At 31.3% G+C, this 23,854-nt stretch overlaps 1 protein-coding gene across 5 annotated transcripts; it reads left to right on the top strand.

Annotated features, from left to right (window-relative positions):
- The first annotated feature begins 212 nt into the window (after positions 1 to 212).
- Positions 213 to 23,829, top strand: LOC139512682 (uncharacterized). 5 transcript variants are annotated; one of them, XM_071300475.1, is made up of 9 exons: positions 335 to 712; positions 13,800 to 13,859; positions 18,677 to 18,740; positions 19,264 to 19,332; positions 20,708 to 20,728; positions 21,542 to 21,807; positions 22,240 to 22,444; positions 22,813 to 22,924; positions 23,245 to 23,829. In XM_071300475.1, the coding sequence occupies exons 1-9, from the start codon at positions 482 to 484 to the stop codon at positions 23,489 to 23,491; spliced, it is 1,275 nt and encodes a 424-aa protein (XP_071156576.1). In that variant the 5' UTR covers positions 335 to 481; the 3' UTR covers positions 23,492 to 23,829. The 5 variants fall into 5 exon arrangements, with proteins under 5 accessions (XP_071156577.1, XP_071156576.1, XP_071156578.1 ...); XM_071300477.1 differs by lacking the exon at positions 335 to 712 and adding an exon at positions 6,044 to 6,181; XM_071300478.1 differs by lacking the exon at positions 335 to 712 and adding an exon at positions 10,191 to 10,385.
- Positions 23,830 to 23,854: the final 25 nt, after the last annotated feature.

Raw genomic sequence — 23,854 nt, 5'->3', positions numbered from 1 at the left:
TTAAATTCATTCACTGTCTAATTGTTATAATAACGAATTTTGTAACAAAATAAATAATTTGTTTTCTTTTGTAATTTTCCAAAGTAACTGAAACGAAAAGAAAGAAAAAAGGCTAATGTATAACCCCCGTTCCCCATATTTCTAATTGATAAAAGTAATACATACAGGAACCTTGTAGAGGTTAAAATATTATGTTGAAAAAATACTAACGCGACGTTGCCAACAAGACACCGAGTGGGCCAACAACGACGGAATGATATTAGTATTTCTCTCTTTAAAATAGGATTATTACATTGGAAATAATAGTCGATTGTAAGGCCAAATTAATGAGATTTAAAACAAAGATTAAGTCTTGACCTGATCTCATTTTTAAATCAAAAGTGTTATACACATTGTTACAACTTTTCTTTCCCATGGACACTTGAACTAGATTTTAAGTTTATTCGACGATGGAATGATTTGATATTTGGATAACATTAAGATGTCAGCTGTCGAAGTCGCTCGGTTTGGGGAACACCCTCATAATATTCCGGATCCGTTACCATGTGGAAATTATGTCGCCAGCCAATTACGGTGTGCATATGATGATAGTTCCAATCTCTTCCCAGCATCCGCTGGATCCCAGAGATCGTACAACAAATATACATCTGTCACAATGCAGGATTTCTTTATCAAGGATTTTAATGAGACTGATCCTGATTATGACGATGCAGTAAGTTTAATTTAAAGTTTAGGAATCTAATTAATAAAGTGTGCGTCTTAGACATGTGTTCTAAGATAACATTTCAGTAGAAGATTTAAGTGTATTTCTAGATAATTTCTTATTAAAATGATGCATTTAAATCTTTTTATATTTTTTATATATTTGTTTTCTTTTCATCACAACTTTGTTAAACTGTAAGCAATTTTACATTTGAAACTGAAGACCCGTTATAAATTATCTTTATTTTTGTTATGAAGGCGGACAGGGAAAACCATATTTCGCATACGTCTATCTGTCTAAGTATATTAAAAAGGAAGTAAATTTTCAGAATCGCGTTGTTTAAAAAATAGTTCTGGATTAGAATACACATATATAATGTGATAATGAATTTGTGATCTTTCAGTGATCCGTTGTCGTCTGCGTATTCTTCTAGTGAATGTTATGTTCGATGCCTACCGAAGCGTAATAGCACTATAACATGTATAACTCAAAAACAATAAGCAAATAAGTGCTCAATATCACAATTACTTAAGTGTTGCTAATTATCTCCATAAATTCAAACCTTGAATGATATCAGTTAACGCAATCGTACCTGTCTTCCTTCATTGAACTCATACAAGTGGTTAATATATGGAACCTCACTTTTCCATCATATGACGGGAAAATTCATAAATGATACTATTCAGGGAAGTTGACAAACTTAAATCTTCGTGTTTGTCATATATTCCAGTTCTAGTTAGTCAATTGAATCTTATTAAGAAGATCAACTTTATTTGGTTGCCACATTAGTATTATTAATTTTCAATTCGCTGGCGTTCATGCTATTTGCTGGGGTTCATGCTATTCGCTACCATGTTCTCCTTTTGAAACTAGTCTTATCACTCGTCAATAAATTTAGAATTTAACGGCCATTTTGGTTGAATTTAAAATCACCGAAAGTGTCTGGAAAATGAATAATAAGTGTGATAACCTGTCTTTCCATCAATTTTCAGTTTCATGATCCATTGTAGTAAAATAAGTCTGTAGCTGTCCATACAATTCACTTATAGTCATTTCAGTACTGGTCAGTATTTTTAAGTCAATTCAGTAAAATGTTGATGTGTAAATGTAAATAACAATTACTGAACAGTCTGAACATAGATCAACATATACTGTAAGTGAATTGTCTGAACATTAATGAATTTGTCACAGTGAATAAGTCTTTAAAAATGATTGAAAGGCTAAAAAAAAATAATCATTTTAGAGCTGTTCAGATCAAAATTACCATTTTATATTAAAATTAGTTTACTAGTGTATGATATCTGAGTTGAAGACTATATTATAAGACAATCATCTATTGAACCAAGAGTCAGAACAAAGGGGCAGGAAATGTTGTGTAACAAAGTCTAACGATATTTGTATAAGAGTAATACATACATAGATACCAGGCTTAAAATGTTTATAGGAATTAGCAAGGCTTCATAAGTGAAAAAGAAAATCATCAATTAAACCTGAAAGGAAAATAACTAATGTTTGTTTGCTGTGTCTGTTTAAGAAATATCTGTGTACATCCTGCTTTCATGAGTACAAGAATGTATCAACTTAAAGGAAACAATAGGGAAAAGTCATTTGGTATATATATATATATCTTCTCTCTATTGGGATATCAATATAGCAAATTCAACACACTTGTCGTTTTAAAACGTGACCCATATGACAATTTTTAAAGATAGAATAATATTGTGCTGTAATATGAATTTTTATCTAACCCTAGTATAATAACAATTTAGGAAATAGATCTCTTAGTATTTCTGTATATAAACTCATTATAGATACCAGGATATTTTTTTTTTATTTACGCCAGCCGTGCGTTTTGTCTACAAAAGACTCATCAGTGACGCTCGAATCCCAAAAAGTTAATAATGCCAAATAAAGTACGAAGTTGAAGAGCATTGAGGACCAAAATTCCTAAAAATTTTGCCAAATACAGCTAAGGTAATCTATTCCTAAGGTAGAAAAGCATTAGTGTTTCAACAATTCAAAAGTATTGTAAACAGTTAATTTATAAATATGACTATATCAATGATAATTCATGTCAGCACAGAAGTGCTGAATACTGGGCTTGCGATACCCTCGGGGAATTAAAACTCCACCAGCAGTGGCATCGAACCAGTGGTTGTAAATAAACTCATCATAGATACCAGGATAAAAAATTTATATGTTTATGCTCGATGACTAAGCGAGTTACGATAGACTTGTACATGAATAAGATTGAGTTGCGAAGTGGTTATTAGAAAGAAATATAAAACTGCAACTTGTATATGGTATAACTCCTAAATTTAAGAGCTAAAAAGACAAACGTTTTAAAAAGCATTAAACCAAAGCTTAAGGCAAATAATGACAGCTCAGTATTCCAAATTGAAGATATTCATACATAAAGTAGATAATACTAAATCCTGTTCTCTGAACATATATAAAGCCTGAGCGAAAAATGTTTCACAAGTTTAGAGAACACGGCGATTCGCGTGGCACTGCTTTTATCATGTTTTCAAAATTTGATATATATCAAAACAAAATACCAACTATTAGGCCAAAACGTTCCGGGTCTAGATACAAATGTTCAACGGTGATACACAATTTATTTATGTGCATGAATTCAATACAATTTGTAAATCTAAGGACTGTGTATGCTTCAAATCTCAGTTCCAAGAAGTCGTAAATGCTATTTATGGCAGTCCTAAGAAAATAATTGCATATTGAAAAGTAGCAGGAGTGACATGCCATTTACAAAAAGCATATGTCACAGTCTATAGAAGAAGAAAAGAAACGGTTACGGACTTATTTCAATCCCATGGTGTATATTGTATACTTATTGACTAGGTATGAGTGGAATAGTAAGTTTATTGTCCCTAGGAGCAACTATTGTCCTGAGGCGTAGCCGAGGGCAATAGTTGTATCCGAGGGACAAAAAACTTACTATTCCAAGAATATCCAGTAAGTAAGTGTTTTATTATATCGAAAAAGACAACAAACAATAAATGGCGGTGATAAATCAACTATCGTAATATTAAAAAGGAGAAACCAAACCATAACGTTTACTTCATAGATATGTTCAAATGATAAGGCTGCGTCTTGCACTGGCGACAATCCTTTACTAGATACAATAGGTAAAACACGACGTTGTTACTCCCGCGTTATTTTCAAAATCCTCCAATCGCGTAGCTGCATTTCAAATTCCGCGAAATATAATGACGCTTGCGGTCAAATAGTTTCACCCAAGTCCAATAGTTGGAAATTTTTGACTGGTCCAATAGTTCAAAGCTTGTAATTTGCAAAATAGTGAAAATATTATGTACTTATTTTATATAGAAAATGATAACTGAGGTATTATAAAAAGACATACTGTACATGTTTCTTAAAAGTTCAATAGTATGTATTCTTTTATGTACATTTTTTTTGTAATCCATAATTCACTTAACGTAAAAATTCGAATGGGTTGTCTTTCTTGACTCGTTTTTAAAGCTAGTACAATTTTTATCGTTTAGATCTCTAGTTTAAACTGCTTGAAGCAGCAGTTTGATTGGAGTTAAATGATGCATTAAACCATTGTGGTGTCAGTAAACAATTCACCGTTAAATACCAACTTAGATTATTCATAAAGTTTGATTTCGGTAGTTCTTTAATCTATTAAATGCTCAATAAGCCTTTTTTGAAGTCTTTTAATGTATTAATAAGTCGGTTAAATATCTTAGTAAATCACGCTACATAGTAATTGTTTTAGTGAGTGCTTCTGGAGAAAAGAGTGTACTATTGGTTCACCCATATGCTGCATTGCAACTGATACTTATTATGCCTAACTCTTTCCGTTTTGGAATCATCAATTGAAGTCATATTTTGTTAAGACGTTTTAAGAGATAGATTTAGATATCATGGTTGGTACGCTTTGTTGACACCTAGTTGTGTGGTGTTTTTTTTTTATGATAGAAAAGTAAGCTCTGAAGGACAATATCAATTTGAAGATATGTAACCATATGCAGGTGCTGTTGGAAAGTTCACAATTGGAAAGCTAACAGCATCTACTTTTTTGTAAAGGATTACTCTCAATAGACCTTCGTTGTCTTTTTTACATGGTTCAAACATGGTTTATCGGGTTCTATTGGGTAGATGTGTTCATCATAGTTACCAAACTTTTAATAGTGTATACTAGTACATAGCGGAACGTGAAGTTAAAGGATAATACAAGATTCTTGTTACTCTTCCTATGAAGCGCATGTATGAAGTCTGTCTCATATATTTTGGTCTTAGATGTATGGTTTCTTTATTAGTTGTTAGAGACATTGAACTAGCTGTCAGTCGTTTGGATAGTTTCACATTTGTCTTTTCAGGGCCTATAAAAGTTAACGGTGTGGAATGGACTTTGCTTATTTTTAAAGACCGTACGGTGACCCCTGGTGACCTATAGTTGTTAATTTCTGTGTCATTTTGTCTCTTGTGAAGAGTTGTCTCATTGGCAATCATATCACATCTTTTTTTAAATAGGAATGCAACACTGCTGGCAAACTGTAAAATAAAGTTCACACATGATCACATCTAGAAAAAAAAATCTCTTTATGCAGCTTCAAACTTAACTACTATCAAGTTCCATCTTTTTAAAATTACCTCCGATAAAATCCTTTTAACCTATTTAGTTTACTGGACGCTTAACATATGAATTTACATATGTATTACTCGATGATGATATCCTTTGAAAGACGAAATAGTGCTCCTTTTAATAGTGCTATCAAGGGTTAGTCGTCCTGAGTGTTTATCATTGCCAATACAAATTTCAGTAACGAAGTAGCCACATCAGCGAAAGCCCCTCCTTGTAGTTATAATAGGGAGCATCCACATCCATTTGTGCCGATCTACGCTATTTTAAAGTACAATATAAAATTCTGTATGTATTCTAGCTCTTTTGTGTCATCAATGACAAAGAAATTGTCTACTTTATTTAGTGATCACAACAGTTTGAAAAACACAACAGTTGTTTTATAAACGCTATAAGATTGTCTGTAAGGTTCCAGTCCTTCCTGAATGACAATATATTACAAGTTGCCAAATCTGTCAGTCTTTGATATAGCTGAACTGATTAACGACATATATTGCCTGTTTAATGCGATTAAAGGTTTTCGATTTCACTGATACTATATATTACTTTGTAATGTTTTCAAATCCTTTGAAGCCTTTAATCTTGACTACAAAGATATGGGCTTAACGCAAAACTTTCGCTAGAAAATATACAAACAAGGGTGACAAAATATATCATTCTCAAAAGAATTAAGTGAGCCGAATAAAGGCGTTGATGCACGCTTTGCACTTCCATTTGACCTTTAATAATAACTATGTAAATAAGGAATAACAAATTTTCAGAGTGGAAATAATCTTAAGTGCATTTATTCTGTTTGTGCAATTATGGCAGGAATTACAAAACTTCCTCCTATACCTGAAATAAGTTTTACTGTAAGTATCTGTGTGTGGGTTAACAGTTTATAAAAAGAGTTGGAAACTTTTATGTGTTGCATAGGCGGTTATGATAAAGAACGCTAACTTAACGGAAATCAAGATGAAGACCCGGTAGACTTACGTATTATACATTTGGCTCATAAAAAAACAGGGAATCTTGTAAAAATTGGAAAAAGTCAAGATTTGTCACACTTTTTTTTAAAATTAGTTGCATATATTATGTATAAAGAAATAAAAAGCGGTGACATGATTGACAATGGAAAAACTGTCCACCGTACGCTCCTCAACATTGAGTAATATGTTTGGACAATGTGTTGGATATAGAAATACAAATGTGCATACTGAAATTAAAAAGTTGAAACATTGGTTAACAGTATATAGTGTTACTATTTCAACCCGTCAGTCAGTCCAACTGAAGATTCGTGTGTGTTTCTTGTTTATTGTTGAAAGCCTTATGGTGATTTCGGCGCGGGACATTTGCGCTTTTACATAGGACATTTGCACGTATTTTTTTGGACACTTGCGCTTCAAATCATAGGATATTTGCACTTTTTAAAAAAGGACATTTGCACTTTTAATAAAAGGACATTTGCGCTTTTTACATAGGACAGTTGCGCTTTTGCAGTATTTGGTTTTTATGACTATCCTCCTCTTTTATCCAGGCTTGAGACCCGCATGTTTGACCTGGCAGAGTTAAAGTCATATTTTTCTTTATGGTTAAAAGTTTTAAAAACATTTCATAGCACATTTCATAGGACATTGATATGTGCTTAAAAGTTTATATACACTGAGCTATACATGTTTATAGCATTGCCCTTTGATTATCACCGCAAAGCTTGCCTGATTATTTGTCCAGACCAAATGAAAAAGACCAGCAATTCAAATGCACTTTGATAAGAAAACCCTTGATCGTTTTTATACATTCCTGTTTGCAATTTATCTTTTTATTGTCACAATAAAAACAAAAACACTGTATTCTATATAAACACATTTTAAATTCAATTTTTGTTTGACAAATGTGCATTTATTATCAATATATGCCAATTTACAAAACACTTTAAAATTATATCAATTTACAGAGTACTAATCTTGTAAGTATTTACCATATGTGTATTTGACTGCATGGTAAACATTCATATTTATAAGTCGTTCATAACGCCATTGTAACTGTGTGAATATATGATATCATGCATGCTGATCAACAGTTGTTTGGCGTATGTTGCTTCATATGCTTTTATAATGCATTATATTATGCAAATTATATCTCATATTTTCATGCTTTATTGCAATTTGGAAATGGCTAGATTTGTCATATCAATGTTTGTTTTAATATATAAATACACTGGTTTCAGCTTTGGTATTTTTAAAATATATATATATATATTATTTACATGTGTAATATATTATCTATACGTTATGCAACCTTTCTATTTTGTGTCTCCAACTTTGATAGAAGAGATATAACTACATCGTGTTGTATAATACAATTGTTCGTTCTATTTCCATTACAAAGAACATATAACTCAAGTCTCAACCCCTTTACCTTTATAGTCTTCAAGACCTGATGGTGCCACTTGTAGTACAAATGGTATTATATTAACTGGCTGCTAGCGTAGTGGTTGCTAGCGAGTGGCTGCTAGCTTGAGCCTGGTTTATATTAACTAGTGCTAAACCGGAGTTTCATGTTTAAAATTATGATACTAGTAGTCGAATATCAAAACAATTTACGTAAAATTAAGGAAACATTTGTGTATTCCTTATTACCATATAATTCATGAATGTAAAAATGCTCCCTTTGGTCAAAAGCTTAAGTAATCCTTTATTTGGAACATTCAATAGAAAAGTATATAAAAAAATGTTATATATTTTCACCAATCTTTTGGAAATTGTGCAATCATGAATAAAAATATATATGGTTAATAACGCGACCGCAAACGTAACTCAAAATGTTTCAATACCCTAATACTACATTTCGCCATTAGTATTGTAGTTACAAGTATTGAATGGCATTCAGAAAAATGTAACATTATATAAAAACACTGCGTTTTCACCACACAAAAAAATTGAATAACATTACAATTATTATAAATATGAAAAGTAAAGAGAAGCATAAATTTGGTCATACTTATTTTTGAATTTATAAATATGATTAAAAGGAGTTTTTGTCCTGATGGTATATGTTAATAAAACAGTCTCGCAACTACACAGCAAACCCAAAGGCCAACACAGTTACAGTCTTAAACAGGGGCCTGTTTATCGAAACTGTCCTAAGTTCCGTCCTAAGAATTTCCTAGGACAGAATTTAGGATAAAGTTAGGACCGACTTACGACACGTCTCAGCATGCACATCGAAGCTATCTTAGGAATATCTTAGCTAGGACCTCCTAACCGATGTCCTAAGTATTGGCGGAAAAGAGAATACAAATTAGATATGAAAAAAAACAATGTGATATCATATTTTACTCAATAATTTTGTTTTTTCAAATATCGTTAATTAGAAACTAAACATTAAAGATGATAAATGATTATTGTATAATATTTGTACATTTAAACTGTATAAAACCAAACATAAGAAAATAATAATAACTACGTATTATCAAGGACGTATATTAGTTATACGTCCTTGGTATTATATAAAAAATTAACAAACTAATTGTAAACTAGATATATAATCGGTAAAAATCATTACATATTTTTAAGTGAGTTGTATTCGAAGTGTCAAGGTTTCAATATTTAACAGTCCAAAGACAAATCTCGTGCATTTTTCATATAAATCCGGAGTATTTCAACTATTTTACTACTGGTAAAAACAACAATACGTGTGAAAATGATCAAAAGGCGAAATTGAATATATCCTAAAGTTAGGACCATCCTAAGACCATCTTAAGATACCTAAATTGGTATCCTAAAGTTAGGACAATTCCTAGGATTTTCCTAAGTTGAGACGTGTTTGATAAACCCAGTTAGGACTAAGATGTGTCCTAAGTTGGTCTTAGGACACGTCCTAATCCTATGAGAGCTTCGATAAACAGGCCCCAGGACAGTAACTGGTGTATGTACAGCTGGTCAAACTGGGTGTATAAGTTTACATTTATCGCGGATCTCTTATACAACAAAAACTTCCAAAAATGACACAAATGATACAAAGACTTACAGATATAACAGAAGACAACCACTGACGAAGGTGACATGCACATATGCAATTTAATACATGAGATTGTAGATATTTTTAGTTGATATTTAAACATGTAGAAAATATGAGATTTAATACGGTTATTATTTTTCGTAGGTTATCAAAAAACCATGGCCTTATATTGATATTAAAAAATTGTTTCGTCAGAATTATTTACATTTTTACTTGAACGTATTTCAATTTTTGCATGTTGTTTGGTAAAAAGTAAAATCACAAAAATACTGAACTCCGAGGAAAATTCAAAACGGAAAATCCTTTCATCCTTTGTTAGGATTTAGGGAGGGCAGGGGTTTTTTTTCTAATAAAAGGGTGTAGTTTTAAATTTTTTGAAAACGTGAAAGAAAAAAAATCTGTCAGAATGAAAATCGAAAAAAAATATGTTTCCACAAAAAAATAGAAAAGGTAGAAAGGGTTAGGGTGTAGTATTTTCGGAGTTTCCAAATACAAAATCAGGTTCCTGCATGTTATGAAAAATGTGTTTTTATAATAAAGTTTGAAAAAGAGTGTGCCCCGAGAAGAAACCATACACGTGCCTCATCCCCAATAGATGGTCAGTTTACTCACGTTTACCCAGATCACCATTTGACCACTATCCATAATTGCAAATGCAATTGAGTAGTTTGATCAAATACTTAGTTTGTCAACCAAAACAACTGTTAAACGTTACAAATAAACTATTTTTTTTCTTTTCGTCAACATGAAGTATTCATAAAGTGTTTACCTCCATAAAATCATATAATTATGATAAACATTTCCCTGTCAATATTGACTTGACACGAAATATATAAATTGATATATAATTATACCACAGACCTTTTCAATGGTACGAAACTTAATATGCACATTTATATAAAGTCCTGTCAACCTTGAAATACATTTATAGTATATAGGCATTTAGGATGTGAACATTAGGGATTAAGACAAACCATCCAACTGTTTATTTAAAGACAGGTTTTACGTTTTTCTTGTAACTGATTTTTGGAAATGGTTCGACTTTTCGATTCTGAGGTATGATAATTTTCTTCTCCGATATTGAATTACAAAGATTTTTTATATAAAGTAACAAGCAAATTAATTTGTTTATCTCTCATGTTTTTCAATCAGAATGTAGAATGAGCCAAGTAATTTTCATATGGGTATATTTTCGAACATATTTTCTTTTTCCCTTTTAGAAAAATTATATATTGTGTTTTTGATCTAGATTTATCTAACACACATACAAGTTTTAAATTATAGTAACAGTTTCCAGGTTAGGATAAACTGAAGAAAAATCTTTTTTGTTTTGTATAAATTTGTTTTATTCCCAAATTTATTTCCAAAATGTTTTAATATATAAAACTAATAAGACGATGTATAATAATCGCTTTCTACCACGTCATTCGAAATCTGGTGGATAGTTGTCTCATTTATTATGTTTAAAATATAGGTATTCGTACCGTCTTAAACAATGAGCAAATACATATATATAACGTTTATTGGCTTACCACAGCAAAAACAAAATATAAAATAATTGAAAAGCTCAAAATCAATGACCTTATTTATGCTCAGAACCATATACGAAAGCAACTTCTATTTTCTACGGTAATGTTGTTTACAAAGCACGTAAATTTAATACAATCAATGTAAACCGATTAAAATTCTGCATAAACGTATTCTATACAAGCTCAATCAACATTTTTATATAGAAGTTCTTTGAATATGGTTTGTATCGGTACAAAATTGATTTTTTATATACTATAAATTTTGGTATTGCACAACAATGTCATGCTTTTTTTAGACAGTTTATGACGCTTTCACACTGATTGATACTTGTGTCTTCGGAAACAAGGTTTATTTCTAAGTTCTTATTTGCTTTGAATTACAAGTAGCTGGTATCTTGTGATTATTTTGTGTCTTTATGTTGGTTTTTTTTTGCTTCGTGTCAATCTGATTGGTCAAGTTTTTTCAAACTGACTTTTACAGTTTGTTCTTATATTGTGCTGTTATACCATTATCCAATGTAAGGGGATGGTAGACACACTCAAAAATGTTATATCCAGGTACTTTCTGTATTATGTTTGTCCAAAGTCAGTAGTCTGAGATTCAGTGTGAGTTGTTGGTTACAATTTGTTAAAGCTGTGCTTCGTTTATTGTAAATAAAAGGAATGAATTAGGCCATATGTTTTTTCGATCAATTTTTTTCACATTTATCCATATCGGCTCACTTGATTTGTCCAATACTGAACGTTTTAATTAATTACTATGGCATAGATCGTTAAGAATGTTAAATTTTAAAAAGTTTTAGAAAATGTGAATGACTTACAATTGTTGGTTTTTATTTGTTTTGTATAAACGTTTGTAACTTATTACAACGACCTAAGAGATTGTTTGATATTCGACGAGAGTTTACCTGTTCATTGAGAAGTAAAATCAATGTCTTCCAAAATATTTAAGAATTCGTTTGCATAACAGAATGCGTATATTTGACCCTTTGTTCCTGGCTCTCTTAAATAGTAAATAGAATGCAATATTCGAAACATTTCAATTAATCTACGTAATAAATTCACAATTGTAACATTAGGTTGGCGAATGGCATTACAACAGTTCAAATAGAAAATTGAAAATAAATTATAAAATTGGCGGTGTTAAGGTCTTATTTATAAAGAATAAAAAGCTTTTTCTTCAAGCAAAATTATCTCATGACAGAATTTATATGAGAATAAATTGGAAAAAGAATAGGAGGAGTATTAGGAAGATTTTACTGGATATAAGATGTCTCGTAAAGTTTAAATTGATGGGGTTTTTTTTTGGAAAATCCTTAATACGGTATTACTATGAATTGTACCTTTTGTCTGAAATGGGTTAGAGGATAGTTTTTTTGCACGTAGCTTTTTTTTAAATTAATACTACCTCCATATGCCATGTGCATACATACATTAAGTAAGTTGCAAGATGCTTTCGGAGTCAACTTATAGCAACATGCAAAGCAAACTATTTTAACATTTACATTATAGCCATCCTTCGCGAATACTCAGAAATTCAGAAATACACGTTTGATCCAAGTCGGTGACAAGTATATACTTTCAGTAAACATTGTCATTTTAAAGCTTTGGTTAACATTTATAGGCATCATTCTTGTTAACACATACATTTTGTATCCGTTTATACTGACCAACACTTGCTTTCATTGGCAATCACAACATATGCAAGTACTATAACTATAGAAGTAAACTACTTTCATGTTATAACCATAGGTTCTGGGTTGCATTTAGGCGGCCTATGAAACTTTTAATCTGGTCATCACTATGAAGATTAAACTGTGCATGTTAGAAAAATGTGCAGTTGTAATATATGAATATATTAATCAAGAAAATGGTCAAGTTACCTTACTCATTGCAAGGGCCATCAAGATCCATTTAATATCAAAGCACGCTAAAAGGAAAATACCGAGCTCTAAGGAAAATTCAATGCAAATGCCAAAATCAAAAGCTCAAAAACAACTGTCACAATCCTAACTTGGTATCTGCAATTCCGTCTTTAGAAAATAAGGATAAAACCTGGTTGTATGGCCATCTAAACCTCTCACTTGTATGACAGTAGCGGAAAGTTCATTAATATTGACAACAATGTGTGAGCAAAACAATGGACATTTTAATAAAACGTAGTTTATGATTATCATTTGATGATCAAATGCTGTTATGGTGTCAATTATTCTTCCTACTTCTCTCCCCCTCCCTCTCCCCCTCCCCTGAGTACATTACCATACAAAAGAGTTCAGTTGTGTTAGAGTAAAGATTTCTTTCTTCAGAAGATTGATGTTACCCTTATATTTCCCCTAGTTTATTTGCGTTTAACGAAAAAGGATTTTCAAGACTCTTAATTTTCAGTGAAAAAAGTGTATTACATTTAAAGTGCACTAAAATTCCATTGATCCAGACTAGTGTAGTTAAATGCCTGGTTTAAATATTATACTTGTTCGATTGTTTAAGTGGTTCTTTAAATGATCATTGTTTGCTAAAACATATGAAAAAATAATTATATCTGAGATGTGGATAAAATTGACATTATTGATTATGATATACATTTAAAAAGAGGTTTCAAAGGGGAATAGTTTAAATTATTGCATCAATCATTGTTGATCCTTAAAGAAAATAGATTTATAATTGATTTTAAAACTATCATGTTATGTATTATATAAGTATTTTCTAAAATAAAAAATTTGAATAGTCTTAGTAAGTTCAGTAATAAACGTTTGTTTCGAAGTTTTAATAAAGCTACGGCTAGATAAAAAGAGGCATTCATATCAATGTCCGAAAATGTTGCTCTACAAACTGACTATCACATATTACCAGAAAAACGTTTCTTTCAATTTAACTTACTTATTTCTATGTGATAGAAAATTTAACCAAAGATTAAACAGACTGTATAATTCTTGTTTTTCAGCCGTTTCAACGAAAAAGAGAAACAGTAGCTGATGTACTCTCGAAACCACATGCACATCAAGTAAGTGGAACTTTGGCATTTAAGTGAATAGACACATACAATAGTGAACTAATACTTCAAAGGCGGACTTAAGTGGGGGACATGGTGCCCGGGCTCCCCTTGTGGATCTACATATGTAATAAATGCATAGACATTTTTTCAAGTATTACTCCAAATAATGACTTGACAAACCTGGCCCCCCTTTTTTTAAATCTTGGCCATGATCCGCACTTGATTATATATCACCATTTTGTTGGGACTTTCAGTGCATAAGATAAACATAACTAAATTAAATGCATTTGAATATCTTTTGATTTGATTACGTCTTTTGTAAAGTAACAATTATCATGGTCAAGTTAGTGTAATATTTCTCTCTCACCTACACGAGTTAATTGTATACCTTCTCTTTTAATTTTGATATTGATATATAAATCCCATACTATTCTTTAATGATTTAAATGGTAAAACTCCTACTTTTTAACTCTAAATTAGAAAACACATGCGCAGTGAAGCGTATTTCAACAATTAAATAATATGTGATTAAACAGTTCCGAATGGCCATGTGACGTAGATATAATCTGGTCCTTCGGCGGATAATTGTTCTACTTTTGTCGCTAAGATACCCAACAGATAATGTGTACATAATAGAAGAATAAAGCTATCTTTTTGGTGGAAATACATAACACAAAGGTGAAGAAGGTAGGCTAAATTGCTTTTATATGCTGCAATGTTTCAATAATTATATCTCTTAGAACATTTAAACTTATTGTTTATTTATTTTTAACTTCATGTAAACATTTGATTTAAAAATCGATTGTACACATTTAATAAATCCAAAAGATTATTAGCTGAGCTGCCTTTTAAATTTTCCAAATATTAGAAGTGCTTTATAGAGACAACTCTTAAACCTGAATTATAAGAGTTTAATTTACCATAAATATTAAGCAGTGCAACAGACCACACAGGCAATTAACAACCGACTGGTCCAATAAAAAAAATTGAACAAAAGAAAAACAAGAACAACCAACACATGGTTCAGATAGACACGAAATGATATTGGGTTAAACTACTGTACATACGCCCTGCACACAAAGCTCCATCGTTGCCTACACGATCCATGTACAACAAAAGCACCATCATATACTGCACAGTTCAGCTGATGTAAGAATATTCATTGAACAGTAAAACAACTTGAAGTACATTTATTAGTAATTTTAGAGGTTCCAAATTAGTAATATAAAATCAACTCAATTTTTTGGAGCTGACTGTTTCGTCAGACCAATTGAATAAACATAGACATACATCTCTTGGAAAGATTAAAATGCACTATCTTATCTAGTGTGACCGTTACACGAAATATTCATGTCACTGATGAAAACATCTGTGACATTTTTGTTTTATCCAAAATCTTGGCCTCGTTTTTCATTGTCACTTATTATGGAATTCGATTTTTGCCAATTATAAACTTCTCATGTGCAACTCGACTGGTTCCAGTAGCGAAGCAGGAACTGCTTACCCTACCAGCACGCATGCGTACATCCCTTCTTTTTTTTTAGAGTGGTGTTCTTGTTGCTCAGTCATTATATTTATGTGTAGTATTATTTGGGCTGTTGTCGGTTCTTTTAAGATTAATTAAGATTAAGTATTTTGATATATTCTTACTTTATTTAGTACTTATGAAAACTCCGATTTTATGTTAGCTTTGAAAGGAGTAGGTCCAGTAAGACCCCTTTTTGGCCCCAAAATATAGCAGTTTTACAAAATTGTTAAAATGTTAACTTTTAGTTATTCATTGGACAGTAGAATGCTTTTGCTACATAGATATGAGCTGTTTTTGACAATACAATGCACATATATCGGGTACTAGCAACAAAAAGTCATGCTAAATTACTGAAATCTTTACAATTCTAGCATTTTAGTTAAATTTTGGGCGGTTTTCGTGTAAAACGAAAGTGGTCGCATTCGTGTTCATCCTTAATATTTAAATGTAAGTTGTATTTTATGATAATACATAACATATATAAAGGTTGAGGATGAACACGGATGCGGCCACTTTCGTTTTTGACAAAAACCATCTGAAAATTGACATTTTTCGGCATATTTGGTAGATTTTTCACATTTGAGATTGAATCGGATCGTTTTTAAAGACTAAATCAGTTAAAATCTTTCACATAAACTAATTGATTCAAATGAAATAGACACTTAAGTGTTTAAAAAGTGGTCAAAATCTTTCGTCAGATGAACCTGAAATTTGAGGCCAAAATTGGTCCTTACCGGACCTACTCCTTTGTCAACCCCTTTTAAAATGTTACTTAATGTCATTTGATCGACAGACCTGTCATCCCTGAGAAATTTTTTCATTGAAAAAATCCTTACAATAAACAATACTAATCCTAGATTAAGTAATGTTGAATAAAGATTAGTCTTGAGTGTCATATTCATAATAATTCATAATCAGCCGTACATGTACATAATGACTAATCATCACCATTGAAAACGAATGTCGACTTTTCTATTCTTGTAATCAGTTATTGGTAGTCTGATCGATTAATTATATTGAATTTAGGAATAGAAGAAAACAAATTGCTATTTTGAATGGTAAAAATGGTAGACTTAAGACGTCCCTGTAGTATGTATTTCTCCATATTGTACCATTTCATGGTTCTATTTCATTTTACAAATTCGGGGTAAGATATTAAACACAAACACTCAAGTATAATGATAAGAATAAATCAACTAATTTAATTTTTCGTCGCCAATTGCTCTTCGACTTATGCTTTTTGTGTGTCCCCTTGATATTTTCCACCTCTTTTTGATACAATAATATCGATATAATAGTAAACACAGCTACAGCAGGGTGGACACAACCCACCATTATAAAAACAATTGCCGCAAATGAATAACAATCCCCCAATGAAGGTATTTGTGACAGCTAGAACGAATGAGAAAACAGGTTTACTACTCTGATTGGTTCTAGCAAAGAAAAAAGGAATGATCGGTAATCTTTTTGACCCCTTGGTTTCGAAAATCAAAAAGCATTACTTATCAAATAAACAGCACCATTCGTGTGTTCATAAGACATTAGTCTATCACATATAAGATTTCTTCTTTATTCTGATTCATTTGCATTAGGGCTTCTTATATCTTCTATTTTGTACAAAACTTCAAAACTGCCTAAAATACTAACATTAATTTGAGAATCGAGATATATGTGAGCCAAGTTTTAACTTAGAAGATATTTTGCTACAAGAGGTATCATACAACATGATAATGTGTGTAAATTATCATTTTGAATTAGGCTTTGGCTAAATATTTATTATGATCAAATTTATAATATCAGTAAAAAGACCATTTTTTATCAAATATTTAAATTTCAACATGTTTACATAACATTCGACCTTTTTGCACTAAAAAGTCTAGATCCTATAGATCTCACTATCCAGTTATCTATAAAATGAGCATGAGTTTGAATTTAAAACTTAAATAAGTTTATAAAATTGCAATTTCAGAGGCCGCATACTGGTTCTTCAAGTTCTTTTAAATAGACAAAGAAGTTTAAACAAAATTGCAAAAAACATATGAAATATGTTATTGTCTAGGAAATTAAGTCATAAGACCACAAGTGTTCGGATACAGGAATTGTATAATGTTTTTGTGCAACCCCCCCCTTTTTTCCCCTTTTTTCCCAGAAACAATTGTAAGGTTATTCAGTGCCACAGGAAGCCCTGTTTGATTATTATAGAGAGATGTGTTAAAGGTTTTTTTTCTGTCTATCATGGCTTTGGAGACTTAGTAAAAATATAAATAAGAATGACTTTTTTCTATTTATCAGAAAAACTAGTGGGAATTTTAGGTCCCTCCACCGATGTGCATTTATGAAGCATAGATTGACTGTACCAACAATCTATGTATTGTCTTATGAATTTATTTTATCGACTATCTAACATGAACACTCACGCAAATAAGGCATTAATATATTTAGACAACAGTTAAAGCATACAATGTTTACACACTTACGACCTCCTCCATATTATAACATAAGACGATTTAAACATTTTATAAACGATTTTCGTTCAAAGCCTTTTAAAATATGTTGTTCGTAATCCAATGATATGAAAAAAGTTTGTATTAAATTAATAGTTAATGATTTGAGTCATATTCGTAACTAAGAGACGCGAATTCCTGTAAGGTTGAGATCTTTGATAAATTATTCTATAGTTTATAAAACTTTAAACATTAAATTCGTATCAATAGATATGTTTTCAACTGTAAAGGACAGGTTATTTAAATATCTCAATTTATGTATTATTATGCAAGATAACCAAAAATGTATATATGTCAGTTTGATAGCACGAATACTACAACTATTTAATCATATAATACAACGTACTAATCTTATAAAATATTAAAGCTGTAAGCCAAAGATATGAAAGGGTAAATTTCTTTATTCTAGATGTCACACAAAGTATCTATCTACCAACTACCTTTCTAATTTATATTTACAAATGAGCAACATGATTTTGTCACAAAGTGTAATGCACAAAATCATTTATGTAAATCAAATATCCTTTCGAGTATTTTATTTTTATTTTTAGGGGTCAAATACCAGCTAATATTTATATAAATCTTTCCTTTATATCAATATCTTCCTTGTGTATGAACAATCAAGCAATGAGCGCATTTCCTTTTTAATATTTCGATAATGTAGTTAGCCTTGTCCTTTCAAAATAGTCCTAGTTATGGCCATTGAGAATATATTTTTATTAAACTGAAGACTGTTACTGATAAACATCAAGCAGTTCAAGTATAAAACATGACATTAATTCTCTTTTTTCCAGATGTTTCATAGCTGGAATGTACCACCCCGTTATGTCGCCAGTGACGACGATACTTTTATTACAGGTTTGTTATATGCTTCTATTCGTATTTTAAATAATTTGATGTTGGTTCAAAACAAGAAAGCAACAGAATCAGACTACATTTGTTATAACAATATCCTTCAAATATTCCTAATTATTTTAGCGAAATTTTTGATGGTTGAAATTTCAAATTCTGCATCTCAACATATTTTACTTCCCGCACCTAAGTCGTGTGAAAACGTCTGTTCATATTTTATCAATCGTTGGTCTTTACGGTGTTTCCTAGAAGTTATCAGTAAACATGTCCTTGTTACCACCGTTCTTTGTTTATTTCTTCTATCTACGTCTATACATCGTCAATATGATGCCTTTTTGGCAAATTCTATCATCCAACATACTCTTGTCAAACTCTTACAACGAAGAAGCATATATGTATGTAACTTCTGGTCTCTTACTTATTTAATCTCCATTCAGAAAGTAATTTTACTTTGTCATTTCTAGAAACAAAACAAACCAACCTCTGTAGTGATTGGGTTTTTTTATACTCACATATATTTATATTTTAGGTATGGTTCCAGAAGAACCTACGATGGTAACACCACCAGCACCGGAAAGAATTAGTCGCCAAATGTCACGTATGTATTTCTTGTTTTCAATTCCCTTCATAGCTCTGGTATCACGAAATAAAAATTCTTATTTCACATCATTTATCCAATAAAAAGAAATAAGTTCCGAGACTATGTCGTATAATTATTGTTTCTAATGCCCAGAAGAAAGTATTGAATAAAGGACAATTTTGATGTGACAAAATGTAGGACTTTTTATAGTGCTGCAGTATATATATATATATGAAGATGTAGTATGATTTTCTGACAACTTTCCATCAGAGACCAAAAGACGAGAATGTAAACAAGTATAGGGTACTGTATAGCCTTCTACCATGAGCAAAACCCATACTGTAAAGTTTTCTATAAATATATTGACAAGACTAAATACTAAACAATTCAAAGGAAAACACCAATGACCTGACTGTTGCTAAAACAACAAACGAAAAACAAATGACAGCAATCAACGACAACTAATAAATTACAGGAATATAACTTGGTACATGTATATGTACAGAAAGAGAGCGATGGGATAAGGATTTATTATAAACGCCCAATTCTATCCTTATCTAGGTCAGTGGTGTTACAGCACAACATAACAGCCAATCTGGTCAGTGGTGTAACAACACAACATAACAAAAAACTACTTAGTATAAATATCAGTCCGAAAAGGCTTGACTCGTTCGATTGGCTGAAAACACTCAAAACATAAGGTTACTAAGAGTACTCAAAGTTAATGCAAGCTAGTTCAAAGCCAATTCAACTGACATCATATCTGTTTTTAACATTTTGTTCTTATGTAAAGCTGTTACGCAACTGTCCCAGAATATAGAGAGCGTGTCACATTCTGTATTAGCTACGAAACCGTACTGAGCTCTTTGGTCCTTAATTTATGTTATTTTTTTGACTATTTGCGGACCATAGCGGAACCGTAGCATGTGGTCCGCAAATAGTCAAAAAATAACATAAGGACCAAAGAGCTACGGTTCCGCAGCTAATTCTGTATATATGTGTACCAAGTTAAGATCTTGTAATTCAGTGGTTGTCGTTGGTTGCTGTTTACCATATTTATTTTTCGTCAATATAAATCAGATATTGGTGTTCTCGTTTTAATTGTTTCCCTTCTTTTCATGTCAGGCCTTTTATAATTTACTATACGGTATGGTTTTAGCGCACAAGTGAAGGTAGTATGGTTATTTTTTAATATTTACGATAATAGTTGCTTGACCTAGCATCTACGTCATCTGAATGGTCTCTAGTAGATAGTTGTCTCATTGGCTTTCACACCATAAAATCTTATTTTGTTTGTATTAATAAATGGACCATGTTTTCCCAGACTAAAAGATTAATCAGTATGTAGTGGAGACCAACATATATCTTCATTTTAGTATACTATAAATTTCAGGGAACAGCAATGATGTTAAATGTAAGACGTTTGAATTTGTCATTTAGTCATCTAAATAGAAATTACTGTACATATACAAGGGTGTATATAATTATATATTCTTATAGCGTAGGCATGTAATTCTAGCTATCCATCTATATATATATATATATATATATATATATATAAACATGTATATATGAATCTGATCGAATTGACTTAATGTTATTCCTCTCTCTCTCTCTCTCTCTCTCTCTCTCTCTCTCTCTCTCTCAACTTACATTATTGTACATATACAATGGTGGTAACATTCTTTTTCTCTCTCTCAAAGTACTAGTATATATGATGCAAGTTTTTGAGTGTAATTAGCTATATAGCATAGTGTTGAATGGAAATGGGAATGTGTCAAATAGACAACAACCCAACCAAAGAGCAGATAACTATTTTAAAACCAATCAATGTTTGATTAAATGGTTTTAAATTCAAACTACAAAACAAGACTTTGTTTAAATAAACTTTTTTTAAATGAGTATGACATGGCTTATAACTAAGAAAGGATAATAATAAAACACGAATTATTGCAAATTGGTGACAATCCTAAACTTTGACTTCACACCAATAAAATGTAAAGATTTAGCCACAAATTATATTGTCAGAAGTTCTAATTAACAGTGACAGAATAGACAAATAAATAAAATTTGGCATCTTGCACTATGCAAAACATGTAAACACTGAAAACATTAAAAGGAACAATATTACCATCATTTGGACTATTTATTAGTTAACATTTGAAATTTACATGTATAATATCAACTGAATATCAAACATGACTAATGGATAACTATTGTGTTACAGTACCTAACATTAACTTAAGAAACAAAAAGGCTTCTGCTAAAGGAATGACAAGAGAATATACCAAAATACAAGACAAAGGCCCATTACAGATGACTGCCGTACCTACAGTGTTGAAACCTCAACGATCCCGTACTGACTTGATGATGAAACCTTCAATACCAAACCAAACAACTAAACCAGAACCATTTGTACGTTCTGTGACAGACTTAAAACCATCTGTAGTTAAGAAAACCGAAACAAATAATAATATGGAAGATATTAGAAAGGTATAGTTAGATTTTAAACATTTTTTACTTTTGAAAACTTATCGTCATCGTATATCTGGGTGCAATCTGACTGTGCTTCCAAAATTTTGATTTGAAGTGGTGTTCTATGTTTAAGAATTAATATATATATATCTAAGGGATAAATTTTGGACGGTTCGTGATCTTTTGGAACTTTTAGACACAGTTGATGTGGTAATTGACAAATCTCCACTATAAAACCCCCTAAGATTACCAATCTACAAATGCAGCGACTTGTAATAAATGTGTCGTATTAGCCTTCACAATGCTTGTTTTGTGGTATGCTAAGAGTTTATAGCAGGCGCATGCTTTTCCATATATCCTATCTAACAATAGAGTTTTAATATAACACGTACTCGCCTATAGTGCAGATTTCATGTAACATAAATGTCTTATTTAATTTATATCATTCAGGAGTTCCAAAAATCACTACAACCTCATGCAGTAAGAACGGCTGAACACTATTTTAAATTGGCACCACAAACAGATCGCAAGGTGATTGAACGCATTCTGCGCATGACTGAGAAGAAACATCAAATGGACAACACATTAAAGAAAACTCTACTACCTGATGCAAAAGATACTGTGGAAAAATGGTTAGACAATGCTACCGAAGAAGGTATATTTATGTACTGACGTAAAGTTCTTTTGTTGATAGGTTAAAACAATTTTATTTACAGAAAATATTATTTGTATAAGATCAGTTATGTTTGTATTTCATTTAATTCGAAAGAAGACAGAAGAAAAATGTATCGCTCATCTGTTATATGTGTCATGTCCATCTACAAGTACGCAGTTGTGTCTTTAAAATTGCTTGAAATACCATGAAATATTTTTAAATTGTACATACATATGTGATAGTTACTATACATATGAGAGTTTGAAGTAAGCAACCATGTCCAGGGTTAAGTAGAGACGAATTCTTGGAGTTTTTTAAAACTTGCTTTAATTGAAAATTATTACGAATCTTAATTTCTATTCTTGCAGAAAGACATGTCGCTTTGAGATTTTTCAATTCCCTTGCTGGAAGTAAATTGATGGGTATATCTGTTGCTGAACAGAAAAAGAGACTACAACAGGTTATCAAAACATTAGAAGAGTAAGTTTATTCTGTATTTGTTAAGTGGTATATATCATCACTTTATTTTTCTTTTTAAATTGTCTTTTACATTATATCTCATTTCTAAGTACAAATAAGGAATAAGGATAGTGCACTGTAAATGACACCATACAATGATAAGAAATTGTTTTACCCACTATCTAAAAGTTAAAAAAAAGTATGTAAAATGCGTATAATAGTTTTATCCAAACAAAATAAAACAGTGTTAAAGCTATATACGGAGGATACACATGTAATTGCAAGTAATCTGCTTTTGAGATACAATACTGACAAGTGTTTTTAAACTACTTTCTTTTCAGTGGAGATGGTAAAATCGAAACGTCTTCAGAATATAAACCACGACGTAAGATGATTCCGAAAGGTAAAGGAAAATTCAACCACATCCGTTTACTTACACCAAATACCAGGAGTAACCGATGGATGCATACCACGTGGCATCATTTACCAGAATATAAAGAAAAAACGGTGGAAAACTCGAGTTCTCATTATATAAGACCACATGAGCCGATATCTCGCCATTTTGTGATTCACCCTGACTGGGGATAAAGATACGATCATTCTAGTGACACAACAATCTGTGATATGTTTGTTTAATACTTTATATTTTATTGCATTTTAACTTGTTGAATTTTGTAAGTTTATTCCTGTTAAATTTCTCTTCGTTCGGCTGATTTCGTATTATTAAAGAGAATGTGCAACCTTATATGTTCGCTTTGTTGGCTGAACCAATAATCTAAACTGTGTTTTGATCATGTTAGTTTTTATATCCATCGTATCCTTGACTTTATACATCGATGATTGACAGAGGACTACTTTATATACTGAGTTGGTTTTTCTTTTGATGTGATGTCAAGGATATGAATAATACAATATATTAAGTCACAGATTATGTTTCTTATCTTTTATATC

Source organism: Mytilus edulis, chromosome 2 (assembly GCF_963676685.1).
Source record: "Mytilus edulis chromosome 2, xbMytEdul2.2, whole genome shotgun sequence".
In the NCBI taxonomy this organism is placed as follows: Eukaryota; Metazoa; Mollusca; class Bivalvia; order Mytilida; family Mytilidae; genus Mytilus; species Mytilus edulis.
This window is presented reverse-complemented; position numbering and strand designations above follow the sequence as displayed.

Coding starts and splice junctions, on each gene's coding strand:
- LOC139512682 (XM_071300475.1), top strand. CDS start 482: ATGTCAGCTGTCGAAGTCGCTCGGTTTGGGGAACACCCTCATAATATT. Junction 20,729..21,541: donor GAACAGCAATGATGTTAAAT/GTAAGACGTTTG, acceptor ATTGTGTTACAG/TACCTAACATTAACTTAAGA. Junction 22,925..23,244: donor GTTATCAAAACATTAGAAGA/GTAAGTTTATTC, acceptor CTTTCTTTTCAG/TGGAGATGGTAAAATCGAAA.